Source organism: Gastrolobium bilobum, unplaced genomic scaffold (assembly GCF_033153095.1).
Source record: "Gastrolobium bilobum isolate Gb01-03AN ecotype WA unplaced genomic scaffold, APGP_CSIRO_Gbil_v1 utg22961, whole genome shotgun sequence".
NCBI lineage: Eukaryota > Viridiplantae > Streptophyta > Magnoliopsida > Fabales > Fabaceae > Gastrolobium > Gastrolobium bilobum.
In genome coordinates this window covers 243,555-263,432 of record NW_026897314.1, presented here as the reverse complement: position 1 = coordinate 263,432, position 19,878 = coordinate 243,555, and the positions used below count along the sequence as shown (strand labels likewise).

At 34.1% G+C, this 19,878-nt stretch overlaps 1 protein-coding gene across 2 annotated transcripts; it reads left to right on the top strand.

Moving 5' to 3' along the window:
- The first annotated feature begins 1,990 nt into the window (after positions 1-1,990).
- LOC133305917 (uncharacterized) lies at positions 1,991-15,491 on the top strand. 2 transcript variants are annotated; one of them, XM_061506172.1, is made up of 15 exons: positions 1,991-2,325; positions 4,105-4,195; positions 4,812-4,896; positions 5,152-5,236; positions 5,676-5,745; positions 7,205-7,274; positions 8,227-8,272; positions 8,382-8,420; positions 8,499-8,625; positions 8,706-8,911; positions 10,026-10,100; positions 11,246-11,315; positions 11,544-11,624; positions 15,017-15,096; positions 15,189-15,491. In XM_061506172.1, the coding sequence occupies exons 1-15, from the start codon at positions 2,210-2,212 to the stop codon at positions 15,265-15,267; spliced, it is 1,320 nt and encodes a 439-aa protein (XP_061362156.1). In that variant the 5' UTR covers positions 1,991-2,209; the 3' UTR covers positions 15,268-15,491. The 2 variants fall into 2 exon arrangements, with proteins under 2 accessions (XP_061362156.1, XP_061362155.1); XM_061506171.1 differs by having other exon boundaries at positions 8,382-8,625.
- Positions 15,492-19,878: the final 4,387 nt, after the last annotated feature.

Genomic DNA, 19,878 nt, shown 5'->3' with positions numbered 1-19,878 from the left:
AAATATATATATATAATTTTTTGGTTAAGACTCAAATTGAAATTCGACTCAAACCCGTTTCCACGTGCACCCGCGCCAATTCTTGTTGAATAGTACAAGAATATAAAATTTTTATCCTAATGTAAAGTTTGTAAACTCTGCTAAACTTCATAAAACGGAAGTATATTATAATTGGAAAATCATTATCTCATTTTACTTTATAACTACTTTTCTTTTTTCTTATTAATAATAGGTGGTAGGTTCCACAATATCATATGTTTATAGTAGGAGATAACTATCTCCTACAACATGAAAAAATAGAATCCCATTATAATTATAGGGGTTTTAGTTTGTCCTTTAACATGACACAAATTTTTTTCTTACACACATAATATTTTGTGGGACCCACACTTTTAAAGCAAAATAAAAAATAAAAAATTAAAACACATAACGAATCTCTATAACATTACATCATCAATTTTTTTACAAGATAAATATTATGCTTTAAAAGATAAATCTTATAAAACCTATAATTATATGCTTTGCTTAGCGTGTGCGTGCGGATTCAGATCACTCCTCATTCGTGCAAACGTCTTTCCTTTTCACGATGACATATAAACAAAAAATAAAAATAAAAATAAAAATGAAAAGAGGGACATATTAGTCATTCAATCCTCAAAATTAGCAAAACCAGGAAAGCGCCCAAATCAAAACACGGAGGTTTTGGCTTTTTTACCCTTATAACTCTTTATTATTAATTAATTACCGATTTGACCTTGATTATAAACTATTTCAAAAATTTAACCCCCTCAAAAAACATAACACTAATCTGCCCCTGTTTGACCGTTGACCACCAAGCCTACCCGGGTACACCCCTCTGTACCCGGGTATTTTTTGAAAATTTTTGTCTATCCGGGTAGGGAGGCGTGTACCCGGGTATTGTTCTTCGTACCTGAAAAATTGCTTGAATTATTTACCCGGGTAGAGAGGGGTGTACCCGGGTAAATCTTCAACCACCCGGTATGATTACTCTTTGGATCTCTCATGCACTCTTCTTCTCCAAGCTTTGAATATAGAGGCACCGACTATCACGTGCTCTGCCTCTGCAACTTTTTTGGGTCTGTAAAGCACACAAATATTTTTCAATGATTATTTCAGAAAGAGAATTCTCAGTTAACAGTATAAATCCACAACCACAAACCTTGTCCCATGCATGTCTTCCCTGAACGTGATAATTCGTCATTTACCAGTAAAATGAAAAGCTGCATGCTCACACTAAATTTCTGTACCATGAACCCTGTCTTTATTTTCTTTCCGTCTCACTCTCCCCAATAGACCCGGTACCACATTTATATATAGGAGCGCGATTTTGACGTACATAAAAGTAGACCCCATCATAATCGATACGAACAGGGACCGCTTTGATGAGCAGTAAAGTGTTGATGTATGGAAATTCCAAATCCATTCTCAAAGCTAAAAGCTCTTCAAATTGGTTAGGCATGCTTAACTTGATAATACTGATCTATCTCATTAGCTGTAAAAAAGAGAGAGAAAATACCAAATGGGTGGTCGAAGATTTACCCGGGTACACCCCTCTCTACCCGGGTAAATAATTCAAGCAATTTTTCAGGTACGAAGAACAATACCCGGGTACACGCCTCCCTACCCGGGTAGACAAAAATTTTCAAAAAATATCCGGGTACAGAGGGGTGTACCCGGGTAGGCTTGGTGGTCAACGGTCAAACAGGGGCAGATTGGTGTTATGTTTTCTGAGGGGGTTAAATTTTTGAAATAGTTTATAATCAAGGTCAAATCGGTAATTAATTAATAATAAAGGGTTATAAGGGTCAAAAAGCCCGGAGGTTTTGGTTTGGCATGAGTAAAAGCGAAGACTTTGAACGCAGAACAAAACAGTGAAGACTAAGAGAGAGAGAGAGAGAGAGAGAGTGTTAATGGGTTTTGTTTTATATTAATGAAAAAGGGGTTTTTCCTATTCAATTCAACCCTTTTTGCTTTCCTCTTTCAAATGGCGCCCCCTGTAATGGGTTTTCATCTACCAACGTAGAAATATAACTCTCTCACAAAATCCCTCACAAAGTTAGGTTTTTTTTTTGGATTGTTCTGCACCAATTCTTCTTCTTCCTCTTAATACAATTCCTCTTTTTTTTGGGAGGATTGGGATTTGGTTTCTGTGTGCTTTGAATTTGACAAAGGAAGCGACTTTGGGAAGATGAGCTGGCGTAGGGTTTTGAAGTCTGCACAGGCACTCGCTGCCCACACCTTTCTCTTGTGCTTCACTCTCTTCCTCCTTTTCAAGCTCGATCACCGTCTCTCGTGCTCTTGGTGGTTAGTTCTTCTTCCTCTCTTCTCTTAAATTTTCGTTATTGGTTCGAGGGGTTTCGATTTTGCTTCAATTGAATGCGGAATTTGGGAATCATTTGACAAAGTTTTGGTTTTGGTGGTTTTGTTTAAGCGTGAAGCTATCGGAAATTTTCTTAGCTGTATCTGTATTTATTCTTGTTGTTGGTTCTGTTTATTAAAGTCGTGGGGTTTATGAAATTACCCGAATGAGTGTGTTCCAGAAAGAGAAGATGGTTTGGTCCCACATGCAATGCCTTATCTACTTATGTTTTGTAATGGGAAAATAACTAAAGAGCGTGAATTTGTTAATCACTACTGGACTGTGGTTCTTCTTTCTCATTACTGTGCCACTGTGGTTGACCCAAAATTTCCAAGGTTTACCCTGTGATTAAATTTCTCAGTAACGAATATGGGTGCTAATACGAATTGATTAATAACAAAACGTGTTTTTTGTTTCTGGATACATATGCAGATTACGAACCGAGGATTCTGGTGCTAATATGTAAGGGATTTTACCATTAAAAATGTCACAATCATAAGAATTGTGTTACTAATAAGACGCTATTGAACCCGTTTTGGTAAGAATATAATTCCCGTCATAAAGGTGCAACATGGGGATTATTAGCAGTGTTTATTTTATCCCGTTCTACCCCCCTAGTTTTGGTGTAGGCTGTGTGCTTGGAGAGTTTTTAATTCAGCAATGACATGTTTTCTGCTGTATAAATTTGTTCATACAAGCAGAAGAGTCTGCTTGGTTGAGCAGGTGGAAAATGGAGAATGGGGTGAAGATGATTGTTAATTAAAGTTATGGCCTAGAGTGAAAACAAATACACTTTATTATTGTGAACTTGTATTATAGCACCTGATAGACCAAGATATCCCTACCCTCTCTAGTCCAGGTTTAACGGGGGATGGTTTATTTTTTTATGGACCAAGATAATCAAAGAGTGCACAAGCTTTTGCTTCAATTGGAGTTGATATAAAGCCTGCATGCTGAAAAGCTACCAAAAGTGGGCCCTGCCTTTAGTCAAAAGACTGAATGGTTAGAAAGGCTCTGTAGGTGGTGGATGTAAGTGGCTTCATATTGTTGGGAGATGTGCCTCAACATATCAATAAAAAAAATGAACCACTCCCCAATTAAACCCGACTAGCGAGTGCGGGGTGAGGGCGATTCTTGTACGCATCCTTAACATATCAATACTATTTGGAATTTACTATGGTTTTCAATTTAAATAATTGCAACGCCAGTCCTGAAGTTATTAATTGAGCTACATAGTCTACTATTCTCAACACCCTTCATTGTATTGTAGGGGATGATCAAGAAAATATTATGATTCTAGTTTGGTGTAAGTCCAGTAGAACTCGTAGTCTTTAAGCAAATAAATAAAAGGAAAAGTAATTGTCCTTTTAAAGGATAGAACATCGTCTCGTTCTAAATAAAACGACTGTGTTTTATCATGAGAGAGACTTGTCACACAATGGAAGATCATCGTGGGAGGTTATTGATAATATTAAGTAAAATACTACCGTTTCACTTAAAATGACACAATATTCTGTCATTTAAATGGACAAACACTTTCCCTATAAATAAATAATAAAATGTTAAAATGGGCTTGAAAAAAGATGGTGGGGTTGATGGTGTTGTCTAAAAATTCTGTTAATATGAAAATTATGTGATAATAAAGATGAATGGGAAGGTGTAGTGTGTATTGGGTTTTGACAAGATGGTGATTATTAATTACTGACCTCAACTTTAATACACAGGATAATATTTTCGCCTCTTTGGATGTTCCATGCCGTTGTGGCTCGAGGAAGGTTTTCATTACCAGCGCCATCAGCTCCCCGTAATCGACATGTATGCCATTATCATTCTTAACTGAAATTTGAGACAGCTTCTATTTTGAGTTTTAGTTTAGTTGTTGTGGATTTTGGGCCTTTTGACTTCGAAGCCATGAGTCTGTGTATTGTTCTTTGGCCATTATGGATAAAACCTCAAAATAAGGTTATTGGCTCCTTGTTTTCTCTTATATTAATAGTGTAGAAAATTAGAATTCAAACATGTTTCCGTTTTTATTTCCTATTAATTAGGATTGATTATGATTGATTAGGATTAATTGTGATTGATTAGAATTGATTGTGATTAGGATTGTGATAGGATTGATTAGTCATCGCTTAGTCATTCTTAGCGATTCTTTCTTGTATAAATACTCACTCATGTAATTTATTCAATATCAATATACAAAAACTTCTTTTCAATATGGTATCAGAGCGGGTTCGTTCCTACCCTAATTCAAATCTGAAATAACCATCCAAACACTTCCATCACCGTCAAACACCTCCTAAACACCGCCTTGAATCTGTCCAACACAGAAACCTAGAAATAGATTACTATTATCTAGTATAATTTTTGTTTCTGACTTTCTGTCAATGATTATGATGAAATGCAGTACTGATTTTCTATGTTATGACAGTGGGCACCGTGCCATGCCATCGTTGCAACGCCATTGCTTATTGCATTTGAATTGCTCCTTTGTATATATCTTGAGAGCTTATATGGTACATTACAACTCCTTGCCTTCGTCCTTGCATAATTACAGATTTCCAATTATTTTGTGCATGGAGTATTTCTAAAGAAATATTAAGTTGGTATGATTTGTTCATCTAGTTAAATTGATGCTCACAGATTCCTATTATAGAAATGTGAGAATTTTGCATATCCTTTTTGTCTTTTGTTGTGATAGAAGACTTAAATTTCTGTAGTGATATTTCTGCAAGATCTCCAGTTATACTAATGCGTTTGTTCTTACACAGTTCAAGGCATTGCCGCAGTCAATCTGAAGATTGTGTTCCTTCCCTTACTAACATTTGAAATCATTATTCTCGTTGACAATTTCAGGTAATTTCTTTAGGATAGCTCTCATAGTTGGGGTAAATCTACTGTATTATTCCTCTGAGTGACTAATATGCTATCAATACCACTGTGGTTGACTTACAATGCATGATAAAAACTGAACTTGTAAAAAGATAATACAGGGTATTCAAGAGACCTTGCACTCTCGCCACTGTCGTCTACTTATTTGCCTGCTTCAATGTACTCCCCATCTTTTTTCATATAGCCATATAGGTCAACTATCCCCCTTGATTCCCCTTGATTGCCTTGCTGGAAATATGTTAACAAATCACTTAATTTCCCTTATTCCCCCTCATGCAATCTGTTACGTTAACCATTCAATTCTCATTGATTGCTCTCTGCGTTCTTTCCTAATATAAACCTTAGTAATTAAACTATTATTTCTCAGTCATTTGTAACCAACGGATGCTTGTTTTCTGTGCAGAATGTGTAGGGCTCTAATGCCAGGGGATGAAGAAAACATGAGTGATACGGCAATATGGGAAACTCTTCCTGTAAGGCTTTTATATCAATAATTTGTAAAAAAGATAGGCATAGGGTGCAGTATTTTCTTTCAGTAAATGTCCTAAATATCAGTTTGTTTTTTATGGTCTTTGTTGGTTTTTTTTAATGTAATTAACTAATTTAAACATAAAAGAGATTGAAGCAATGTTGGTCTTGTGGTGTTCAAGATTGATAATTTAATGATTTAATTTTATATGGGGAAAAGTGGGCTAGACACCAGAGTAATTCTATCTAATTGTAGATGCCACGTAAAATTGCATCAAGAAATCATGTGCGAAAGCTGTATGGCTGAGGGTTTTAAAATATTGTCAAAAGAGTGAAATTGAAATGAATTTAGTGTCAATTCCATCTTCAATAACGCTTATTGATGCTCTTTTAATATTAGATATTTTAGTATGCTGTGGAGAAACTGCTGTTGCCTTTTTAAAAAACTTCTAATTTTAAGTTCAGCGATATAAATTGTTTGGAAATTGTACTTTTGGCCATTTTAAGTAGTTCAATAGAAGAGCTTTGTATGCTTTAGCTTGCATTTGAGAATATCTTTGTCATGCTTCACAAATCCAGTGCAGTACTCTCTTTAGATAATTGATTGTGACATGCACTAAATAGTTAAAAAATGCTTTTATTAGGAAATATTCTGTGCTATTAATCCAATTAATCTGTTGCTGATATGTGACAACAAATTTAACAGCTAAATATTTATAATATCCGTTGTTTTATGCCTTTAATGGACGTTGCACACTTGTAGCAGCTAGCTCTGACGCTTTCATGAGCGCCTATTGAATTTATCTCTTGGTAAACTGAATATGTTTCCAGTTTAAGAGTGTAGGACAATTTGAAATATCAAGCAGGAATATTGTTTTTCTCTTCTCCTTTGTTTTCTAAATTGCATGAAATGCCTTGAATTTTCTTTTAGAATACTATTTCCTGAGATATTGGAGGAAAATTCTTGGAACTGAAGCTTTGGTGTTGACAGAAATGATTATGTTGTTGGTTGACTTTTTCATATCAGTTTTTGGTCATATAGGTGTTTGAGGACTTTAATAATACTCTAACCATTGTTTGAAACAACTATGTAGTCATTGCTACCAAGATTCTTTCTTGTCAAGGGTCTTTCCCCCATTCTGCTGTCCTTTTTTTTTGTCTCTCTCATTAACAGATATTGCCATGCTTAGCTTTACTTGAATAAAATCAAAACATATCTTATTTAAAATTTAAGCCCTTGATGTCTTTTGATTTGTGTGATCTCATTTTATTTCTATATTGATATTTAATAGAAGACATTTTACCTGATTACAAATTGCCTCTCCAGTCAATTAAAAAATTTGTGATGTTTGTTATGTTATTTCCAGTATGATCTTGCCTTTTTTTTAATTATTAAAGTATTTTATGACTGGAAGTTATAATAGCTTAATTACATTGAAAATGTTTTTCATGTTGTTTTTGTAGCACTTTTGGGTTGCAATCTCTATGGTGTTCTTCATTGCTGCTACAGTTTTCACTCTCCTAAAACTGAGTGGTAACTTTTTTTTCTTCAGAAGTTTGATAGATGAATTTTTTCATTTATTCTTTATAAATTCGATAGGGGGAGCCTAGAGTGTAAAATAACTCCTTTGTGATTGAAAGGTACGGGTTCGAATCCAGGAAACAGCCTCTTTGCAAATATGCAAGGGTAAGGCTACGTACAAGGATTGCCGTCACCCCTACCCCCACTAGTCTGGGTTTAATGGGGAGTGGTTTTATTATTTATAAATTTTGTCATTATAATTTTTTTATGTCACGATAGCAATGTTATGTCTTGTGATCCCTTGTGAAATATTGTCTTATACTGCTGTTGTAAAGTTGACACGGTATATTTTGTTTTATCGTTCTTCAGTAGTTTCCCTGACAAGATAAGACTTTTAGTTATGCACAAAAAAGAAAGAATAAACAATACCAAATTTCAGTTTTCTTGAGTCTCCTTGAAAATGTGGTTTTCTTTGAATTAAGTGCCCATTTAATGAGTTGGAGTTAATTAGGTATGATTGCTCAACAGTGAAGCAGAAGTTTATTTTATTTTCCCCCTATGTTATCATATATCATTTGAGTGGCACTAACAATGTTGTAAAATAGTCAATTCACGTTTTGTCTATCTTTCACAAAGAAAAGGGAAATATATCATAAAACTTTATTCATTTTAAATACAATTTAATTTTTTAATTTACAGAAATATTCGTTACATACCTACTATTTTGGACTGGATGTTCTATATACCTACTATAAAGACAAGCACTGGATGATCATGCAATGTCAGGATAATTTTTTTAATTAAAGAATGCAATGGAGTCCATGTCATGAAATTTTTCCTTTTCGGAATATGTGATAACATATAAGTGACTACTAATACATTTTGGTTACTCTTGTTTTTATAGGATTGACATATTTTTTACGCATAAGTTCGTCTTTTTCTTTGTTTTTCTTGTCTAATACAGGTGATGTAGGTGCTCTGGGCTGGTGGGACTTATTTATTAACTTTGCGTAGGTTTCTCTATCTTAAGCCCTAAAATGTATTTGGTGTTTAGCTTTATGTTTCTTAGAATGTTGACTTGAAATTTTATGAGGTTTTTATTGGCCTATTATTCTGCAGTATCGCCGAGTGCTTTGCTTTTCTTGTATGTACAAAGTGGTCTAATCCGGTCATTCATAGAAATTCAAGAGAAGGCAGTTCAGCTTCTACTACTATTAGATATCTTGAATGGAACAGTGGTTTAATGGTTTCTTCTGAGGAAAATCAACACCAGGAGAGAATGTGTAGCCTGCAAGATGTAGGAGGTCATTTCATGAAAGTACCAGTTATTGTATTCCAGATTCTTCTTTGTATGCATTTAGAGGTATGCAATGTTACTGAATTGTGTGCTTGGCCAGCCTTTGAAATGTTGAATTTGGAGATCTGAGCTGTTTTGCATTTCAGGGAACACCTGCTTGTGCTGTATATATATCTCTTCCCGTTATTTTCTCTCCCCTTTTCCTACTGCAAGGTGCTGGTGTACTGCTATCTGCATCTAAATTGGTGGAGAAACTTGTGCTTATTGTACGAAGTGGAGCTGGTGGAGGAATATATTTTAGACTTTCTTCAACAGCTCATGATTGCTTGGGATTCTTGCGCCATGGTTCTAGGTAATTAATAATCTTTTATTATTATTAGGGAAAACTTTAGATTTAAACTCTGTTGTTTGGTCTGATTTCATTTTGTCATTCTGTTTCCCTGAGCTTTATTCTGTCATCACTTAATTGTGAGCTCTTTTGTCCAATTTATAACTAAATTTAACATGTGAGTGGCACATGTTGCTACATAAAACTGCTTTCCCTCAGCTTTTTTCAAATCGAACAAATCCTTGATTACCACATTCTATTCATGTTGTAAATATAGTTTGAAGAATTGTCTAATTATTGTAGATTCGTTTTCTCCTTTTATTAGATAGATTATGATAGGTTAGATTATAGGGAAGATGTGATAGATTACAAGTCTGATTTTCTTTTTATATGTTTCCCTAGAATCAGCTCTTTATTAAGAAAGTCATTATTTGCTTTAGAGTATATATTATAAACATTTATACACGAATATTCAAGTAATAATATTTAGTATTTCAGATATTAACCACAAGCTATTTTATGTTAAATTTGGATAAAAACAGCTCAGTTATATGGTAAGAATATGAAGCTCAAAGATAGAATGATTCTTTGAGAACCACGAGGTTGCAAAGCGGTATCGTGTCAAACCCTGGGAAAATTCTTGGGTAGATACCAAGTATTGTGCACTGAGCCAATAGAATGTGACAAGTAGTTTGAATTTTTTGAATTTGGGTCCTTTCATGTAGAATTGGTCAAACCAACTGGATGCTCTTATTGGTTCAGTTCACGAACTGAACATGTGTCATTGATGTCTACCCAAGGATGTCTCCAAACCCCAAGGGACACGGAGTAATCTGATTTTATTCTATAGTATTATTTTTACCACTACTATGAATGTAGTTGACAAATCCAATGTATATTGGGGTCAAATTTTTCAAAAAGATGCTCTTATTGGTTCAGTACACAAATTGAACATAATATCTCCAAACCTCAAGGTTGCTATCTGAATTTCTTTCCTTGTTATTTTTACCGCTATCTGATTGGAGATGACAAATCCAATGTCTATTGGGATCAAAGTTTTCAAAAAGAGCAGCTGTGATCTTGAATTACTATACGCATGTAATGTGCTAAAACTCCATCTGACAAATCATGGAATCAGATTATTAGGTTGGTGGTCAATTGATGAAGGGAGTCGGGAAGAACAGGCACAATTGTACCATGAGGGAGCATCTGGGTAAGCATGACTGCAACCTAAGCGTGTACCATCACTGATGTAATTAATATGTTGTGTCTCATACATTCCCTTGCAATGTCTCTTGGAGTAATTTTTTTTTTCTCCTGTGATATCTGACATATGAATAATATTTGAAAAATAGCAAAAAAGAGGAAATACAAAATCTGTTAAGTATGCCCCAAAAGGCTGCATCAGGATTTTATTTTAGGTGACTACAACAAAGATGTGATTCATAGTAACCACCTTGATAGAATGGAATTCACTAGAGGGCATGGAAACTCTTATGATTTAGCGGCTTTGATGGGAGCAGATAGTACTTCCATGGTCAATATTTTAATATATATTTTTTTATTAAAAGAAGAAATTTTACTAGAGAAAGAAAGAAATAGAAGTACAAAAGATTGGAGGATAAGAAATCCCAACGAATATAATACAAAAGGAGAAAAAACAGAGAAAAAAAGGAAACAAGTAAAAGCCAGTCTTTGTAGGAGAGCTGTCCAATCCCTTTGCATATCTGAAATACTGATATCCTTAAAGAAACCACGTGATGATCACCAAAGAGAAACCATGAAAACGATTCTAATCCCATAACAAATTCAGAGGAGAGGAAACACCCTTGAAGATGGAGGTATTCCTTTCCAACCACAAAATACCATAAACAGAACATTGCCACAAGATTTTGTTATCCTTCTTACCAAACCCTTGTAAATTTGTAGAAATTGATCCAATGAACCATGGCAAATCCATTGCTCACAAAAAATGCCAATCAAGTTTATTCCAAAGGAAATGCACAACTGGGCAATGGAGAAATAAATGAGACGTGGTTTCAGATGCAGATCTGCACAGGACACACATGTCACGAGAGAGAGCAATGCGAGGCCATCTAACCCGCAACTAGTCATTAGTACTATTGAGTATAGCTGTCCAAACAAAAGCTTTGACCTTAAAAGGAGCTTTAACATTTGGTTTATACTTGCTTCATATTTTTCGGTATATCTTGGCAACTTTGTTTTCATATTCAAGGAAGGGCTTTTTGCTCTGTCTTATGATACACAGATACATTAAGCTATTTTCAATTTATTGATATATGTTCACCTAGTAGTTATTTCTAATGATCTTTGTACATTTGGCTTTCCACTGCACAGGTATAATACATTCTGTGGTTATCCTCCTGAGATTGTTAAGAAAATGCCTAAAAAGGATCTTGCTGAGGAGGTGATGACGATTCTTATAATATATATAGATATAAATTTATGGTGGAATATATTCCTATCTATTCATATAGATGGATATGGACATGTGTAGTATGGTTGAAAGTTGAAACAATCTGCATAGGTTTTAGTTCATTATGTTCATCGATTTAATAGTATGCACAAAAATTCTTAGTAAGTCAATAACTCTATGATTTCCTTCATTAGCATGCTTAAAATTATCTAATGTCAGGTTTGGAGACTTCAGGCAGCTCTTGGTGAGCAGACGGAAATTACAAAATACAGCCAACAGGAGTATGAAAGACTTAAAAATGTAAAACTTCTAACTTCTGCGTACTTTTTTAGTCATGTGCTTGCGCTGTGTATTTTCCAAGGGTTCTTATATGATGTGTTAAGAAGCCATCCGCAATGGCACGGGTCACCATCGTATGCAATTTAGGATGCTGCTGACATGGTAAATGGTATCATTCGTTTATAATATTAATTGAATCTGAAATATATTGTATATTCAAGTGTGTAAGTCTGTACAAGGAGGCTCTCTATTTATAGAGACTAAAAGACCTAATGGGCCAAGCCCACAATCTAGACTATTCTAATAATAATAAATTAATATTATTTCTAACACTCCCCCTCAAGCTGGTGCGTATATATCAAAAGCTCCCAGCTTGTTACAAATATGATCTATTCGGGGACCTCTAAGAGCTTTAGTGAATACATCCGCAAGTTGATCATTGGAATTGACAAATGCTGTCTCAATCTCCCTTGACTGGATCTTTTCTCTAACAAAATGACAGTCAATTTCTATATGCTTGGTCCTCTCATGAAAGACTGGGTTAGAGGATATATGCAAAGCGGCTTGGTTGTCACAAATGAGCTTCATAGGCCTTTGTTCACAGAGATGGAGTTCCTTCAGCAATTGACTCAGCTAGATGAGCTCACAGGTTGCTTGCCATTGCCCGATATTCTGCCTCCGCACTGGATCTGGCGACCACAGTTTGCTTCTTACTCTTCCAAGAGATCAAATTTCCTCCGAAGAGAACACAATACCCTGAGGTGGATCGTCTATCTGAAGGAGAACCTGCCCAGTCAGCATCTGAATAACTAGAGATCTCTGAACTCCCTTTATTTGTATATAATAAACCTCTTCCTGGCGCCTTTTTAATATATCGGAGAATTCTAATAACTGCATCCCAATGGGAGTCACAGGGAGAATCAAGAAATTGACTTGCAACACTCACTGCGAAGGAGATATCTGGCCTTGTCACAGTAAGATAATTCAATTTTCCAACTAGTCGGCGGTAGCGACTAGGATCTGGCAGTGGCTCCCCCTGTCCTGGTAATAACTTAACATTGGGGTCCATAGGTGTATCAATGGGTTTACAGCCTAACATGCCAGTCTCATCTAGGATATCCAGTGCATACTTCCTCTGACAGATGGAAATGCCCCGCCTAGACTGTGCAACTTCGATCCCCAAGAAATATCGAAGTCTGCCAAGATCTTTGGTCTGAAATTGATTGAATAAATGCTCTTTCAACTGATCAATCCCGGTCTGATCACTGCCTGTAATGATAATGTCATCAACATAGACCAGGAGATAAACGCACTGGCCAGAAGAGCTATGCCGGTAAAAGACAAAATGATCGGCTTTGCTTCTGATTAATCCAAAGGATTCAACAACTGAACTAAAGCGGCTAAACCAGGCCCGAGGAGATTGCTTCAGGCCATATAAAAAGGCCAGATATCTCCTTCGCAGTGAGTGTTGCAAGTCAATTTCTTGATTCTCCCTGTGACTCCCATTGGGATGCAGTTATTAGAATTCTCCGATATATTAAAAAGGCGCCAGGAAGAGGTTTATTATATACAAATAAAGGGAGTTCAGAGATCTCTAGTTATTCAGAACTCAAAGTTAAAAGGGGAGTAGGGTTGGCTTCCCCAATTCCACGAGCAGGAGCCTTAGTGCCATCAGCAAGAGTGACAGGGGGTAGGTTATTAGAATAAGAAAGTGAAGTGAAGAGATCTTTATTACCACAAAGATGATTAGTAGCACCTGAGTCTATTATCCAGGGTCCAAGAGATGATTGATAAAAACAAGCAACATGATTACCAGTGTCTTGAGTAGGATGCTGAGAAGAAACCTTCTTGAGAAGTGCCTCATAGTCGGCACTTGAAAGAGTTACTAATCCAGTTGAAGGTGGCATAACATCAGTTTGAGCAAATTTGACAGACGGTGGCTTCAAATGAGGGTACTTCCTATAGCAGCGTTCTTCAAAATGCCCAAGATTCTGGCAATAATTGCAACGAGGCCTCTGTCTGCGGCCACGTCTGCGACCGCGTCCACTGTTCCAATTGGAATCACTGGCCCGAGAAAAGAATGGAGATGGGGTAGTACCGGAGATGATGCCAGTCGTGTTTTTGGACGCATTATTTGAGCCCTCCATCACAAAATAAAAAGGAGATGACCAGAAAATAGCAAAGAACTACAAGAAAGCAAGAAATCGCGCAAAAACGTTGCACAAAAGTGTCCAAACAGCAGGTTTTTCACTGATATCTTTCAAACGGATGGGACCCACAACGAACGGAGACCAGATCTGGAAAGAGGGTGAGGAGGCGAGCAAGATGGTGGTGGTCCGGCCTGGAACGGTGGCCGGACGGTGGCTCACGCGTCGGAACAGTGGTTCGGCCGCCGGAGACTTCCACCGGCGCGTGGCGGCGCGTGGATGCTCCGATCAACACGCGGCTTGGACAGACAGGGTCGCCTCCCTGAGCCGCTCCTGATCGCGTGGTGGTTGGTTGAAAAAGTCGCCGGAAAAGCAGTCTGACGGCGGTGAACAGTGGCGGACGGTGGTTTTGTGGCGGTTTCCGGCGATGAACGGAGGCTGAGGATCTTTTTCCTGATGATACGAGGTTGAGGACAAGAAATTTGTGACTAAATAAGGGTTAGGTGTGAAAGGATGGTTGCCGGTATGATGCGCGGCAGTAAAAAGAAAGGAAAAGATATATATGCGGAAGCAGAGCCCTCAGATCGAGAGCTCTGATACCAAATTGAATCTGAAATATATTGTATATTCAAGTGTGTAAGTCTGTACAAGGAGGCTCTCTATTTATAGAGACTAAAAGACCTAATGGGCCAAGCCCACAATCTAGACTATTCAAGACTATTCTAATAATAATAAATTAATATTATTTCTAACAATATTCTTTATATTAGAAGTCCTCTTGAGTAAATCTTAGTGATTAGTTGCCTAAACACTATATATTACAGATGAAGCAAAGTATTATTTTATACATTCATGCCCGTGTTTTGGTGTTGTAAATCAAAACCTGTTAGTCTAATGAATATGGTGGAAATATGGCTGGGTTGATGATCATAAATTATAATTCTATTTACTATCATTAGTGTATCATTAAAGTGTGGCAGCTATTACACAGTACTATTAGTTGCACTTTTTAATAGCTGAGCTAACATGTAATTATGAGGAAATTATAATCGTTGATTGAAAAAATAACAGAGTAGATTATAACTTCATTGTTCGCTATTCACATGGTCACGAGAATGTATTTTATCATAATCTCAGCCGTTTATTTGGTTTGTAGGAGCCAAATTCATTTGGTTAAAATGGAAATGTTGTTGTCACTGCTTTGATTTGATTCATTATTAAGTTTCATTTAGCCAACATTTTCGTATATATGTCTTTTGTTTCCAGGAGAAAGTGTTATGCAGAATTTGTTTTGAGGGAGAGATTGGCGTTGTATTGCTCCCATGCAGGCATCGTGTGCTTTGCAGGTAAGATCAAATATGTGATGATATGGTCAATGAGACAATTTCTTGCATTGTATTCATACTTTGGCCTTATGCTTGATTTCCATGAACTGCAGTATTTGCTCGGAGAAGTGTAAGAAGTGTCCAATTTGCCGCGTCTCTATAGCAGAGCGCTTGCCTGTATACGATGTTTAGGTGTTAACTTAGCCAACTTTCTTGTGTAAGACCATACAAGGTGACAAAATGTTTTTTTTTTTGGTATAGTTTTGGCAGTGACATTGTTCATTGTCTAATACACATCAAAGGGTAGGAAGAATAGAGTATATAGTTGATACTTTGGATTTTGAATTTGATTTTGTTTTGCTTTTACTCACTTCTGCAATTTGTATATATATATATATACACACACTAGATTTTTACAGTCTCAAAATTGATTTGGTAAGTGTAACTCCCCCCTCTCTTCGCCTCCTTTCTTTTCTTTCCGCCTTTTTTTCTTTTCTGGGTCAATCACATGTGAAAGCCCAGCTTCGATTCTTTTTTTTTTTTTTTTTCCGTTGAAATAATTTTTTTTTAGGATAAATGGGTATCTTTGACAGATATAAATAGGCAATGTAATAACTATTATGGAAACAATCAATTCGTTGCATGATATAATCTGACTTTTATTTAGAGGCCAAAGAAGTTTGAAGCTAAATCGATACCATATTTAATGGAGTTGTAATGATGTTGAAAGTTTTGATATAGAATAATTCTATCCTTAAGATTTACACTATTTCATTACGTATCTTCCTTTTCACTTGGTTGCATGCACCCCAACTTAAAAAAATGGTTTGAACAATAATTACGTGTCTTTGTTCTGATTGTTTTGCTGTAAATAAAGATTCTCGAAAAGAATTTTTAAACATACAATAATTAGTTATAATATGAAAATTTTGATGTTATGGTGATATACAATTTGAATGTATGACCTTATTCAGATTAAGGTGCTACTAACCAATTCTGATAGCTTTGCTGCAATATGCTTTAAAGGTTAGTTTAATTTTATATCTTTTAAAACTAAATGGAAAAAAAAAATCCAACATATCTTTTTAAAAATTTATCCTATATTAATAAAATCGGATCGGTTGGCTGGGTTAATCCGGAAATTAGTAAATCGGTCATATAACCGGTCTGGGTGAAACAACAGACCGGCCATGCATCAGAATCGGTGTGACCCAGCCAGTTTTCGTGAAAACCAGTAACTCGGCCTGATTTAAAAAAAAAAAAAATTCCAATTTTTTTTTTTCAAAAAGAAAATCATAATGGACTTATTTGAGTATTTTTTGCTTATTGACTTACATAGGTTATGTACCTATAATACTAATATTATCTAAATTATGCACTGTGAAAAAAAAAATTTGATTTGATTTATTGTTAGAGATGTCGTTTACTGAACATGAAGCCTCGTATCATGATCATTATATTTTTATTTGATCCTTTATCGGATAGTAATGTGTGATTTATTATTTTTTATATTAAAATATTTGAAATTTTTATCATTTTTTTAGATACCTAAGTATGTTTATAGTTTTTTAATTTAAATTATAGGATTGCATATAATTACCGGGTCATGTGGTTTACCAATGACCTACTGGTTGAAGCAATGATCCAGTACCTCGATTGGGTTAATGAGAGGCTGATTTTAATAACATTGAATTTATCTCTGTATTTTTTTTTTTTTTTTGATAACATATCTCTGTATTTTTAGTTAAGCCACGAAAAGCCTTTTTATTTGCTTATCTTTTACTTAATATATCTTGTATGATGTATTTTCATATTATAAAAAATAATATTCAATTGAGCAGTTTTTGTTATGTAAATTCAATCCATATATATATATATATATATATATATATATATATATATATATATATATATATATATAAGATCATCTTACACCGGTGTAAGAATAATAAATCTTACACCAAATCCTAATCATTGATTTTCTACATCTGACGGTTAAGATTTATTAGGTCTCACTCATTAATTAATTTTTAATTCCCAATAAATCTCAACCATTGGATGCACGGAAATCAACGGTTAAGATTTGATGTAAGATTTATTATTCTTACACCGGTGTAAGTTGATCCTATCCCTATATATATATATATATATATATATATAAGGGTTTATATTTCTGCAGCTGCTGTACGTGCAACAATCAAATACTTGGCATATATATACTTGAAAGCATTAAATGCGGAGAATCATACCCATACAAATGATGAAAGCATTAAATGTGAGAAATCATAACCATACACCTGTCGTTACTGTACGTAAAGCGGCTGCATAAATAATTTTATCATATATATATATATATATATATATATATATACAGGGATAGGATATTGTGACACCCAAGTTATGTTACACCCATGTGACACCCAGTCAATCTCACCGTTAGATCGCTTATGTTGATCCAACGGTTATATTTATTTTCATCTTTGTATGGTCATGATTTTCCAAATTTAATATTTTATATTTATTTCTACCTTTGTATGGTTATAATTTCTCATATTTAATGCTTTCACTTTAAATTTGGGAAATCATGACCATACAAAGATGGAAATAAATATAACCGCTGGATCAACATAAGCGATCTAACGATGAGATTGACTGGGTGTAACATAACTTGGGTGTCACAATATCCTATCCCATATATATATATATGCTTACAATATCAGCACGACAAAATCATTACGAAATTAACAATTGAATTAATAAAAACATGTTATAAAGTTTCTTAATAATTTAAAAGCATAAGTCTTACATCGATGTTAATTAATTCTTACCTATCAAAACTTATTATTTGGCAATTATATCAGTATGTAAAAATAAAAATTTAAAAATTTAGATTTTAGATAGCCGAATATTAGTAAGTTGACTCACACACATGTATATATGTGTTATATAAATATATCATCATACATTGCTTTTAATATTAAAGGGTTTGTTTTTTCTAAAGTTACTTTAGATAACTTTATCTAATGTTCATCGAAACGGCGTCGTTTTGAGACAGAAATCATGTTATTTTTGTAATTTTAATTTATTTTAGGGTTATAATAGTCTTTATCATTTTAAATTTTCAACCCTAAAACGACGTCGTTTCAATGAACATTAGACAAAGTTGTCTAAAGTAACATCAGAAACTTTTTCCTTAATATTAAATTATCAAACATATGTAACTTAATTTTCATATACTTAACCATCAATTGAAAGAGATATCTTTCACAGGAATTATAACTAATCATAAGTAATTAAACAATTAAGTACAATTAGATTAATTGATAAATAAGTTTGATAATGGTCAATGGAATGTGACAAAAAGTGGTATCCGTATAAACACGTGATTATGGAAAATGAATGCGCTGTTGAAATTTCATCATGTGAAAATTTTATTTCCATATCTTTCATCGTATACATTAAATATATAGAATTGATTAAAATTTATGAATATTTACAAGGAAAGATAAAAATAAAAAATTTCACATCTCACCTAAAAATTTCAAAATTAGAATCCATTTCCGTGAGTATGATTATTATAAAGTAAGATACTTCTTGCATGGAGACTTCTTTTGAAGCACCGACATTTCAAAAACCCTGACGTGTCGTGTCCGACACTCTCGGACACTCCGACACTCCCCGACACTCCAACAAGCGTTATAGAAATTCAAAAAAAAGTTCAAAGGTTAAGTTGCGTTGAGTGTTTAGTTCTAACTATTAAATTCGTTAGATTACAATTACCATTTTATTGAGTTTAATATAAATATTTGGGACATCATATATTTCTTTGCAAAATTTATGAATATTATAAGTTTAGATACATTTTTTTGTTAAATTATTGAATATTAAATATAATATATACTACATAAATTAAAAAATATTATTTAATATCAAAACGTGTCATAACGTGTCAAAATCTAACATTTTTTAGAATTAACGTGTCGGAGTGTCATGTCGTATCGTGTCCCGTGTCAGTATCGGTGCTATAGAGCTTCTTTCTGCACTTGATCTTAGCCAAAAGGCCGAGAAAGGCACGGAGACTTCTTTCTATGTATTAAAATATCGTTTTGATTTTTTTAATTGCACGAAATAAATTATTTCATGCTGTTCAAAAAAAAAAAGGTGAAATTCATTAATAAAATAAATGATCAAGGAAAAAAATAAATTATATCTATATTTTTAAGATTCATTTTTTCTACGGTCAATGTAAATAATTTATTTACATTAAATTCAAAACAATGCGAAAATCAAAATATTTTTGTAATTATAATTTATTTTAGAGTTATAATAATCTTTTTTATTATAATTTTTTAATCCAAAACAATATTGTTTTGAAAATAAATATAAATAACTTATCTAGTAGAAACGTTAAAGTTAGCTTACCAAAAAAAAAAAAAACGTTAAAGTCATATTTTTATACATTATTTATTGGGAATAACATCTGTTATTTTAAAGGATATAAGCTTATATCATTTTAGATCTTAACCGTTGATTTCTGTCAATCAACGATTATAATTTATTGGATCAAAATTATTAATTAATTAATAATAAATTGACCCATTAAGTTTGACCCAATAGATTATAACCGTTGATGGACGAAAATCAACGATTAAGATCTAAAATGATATAAGCTTATATCCTTTAAAAGATATATATTTTTCCCTTATTTCTTTTATCAAAAATGAATTTATAATTTGTTACAGATATTAAAAGAAAAAAAAAACAAATTGTTTCAGATATCTCCTTTCTGTAATTCAACTCATT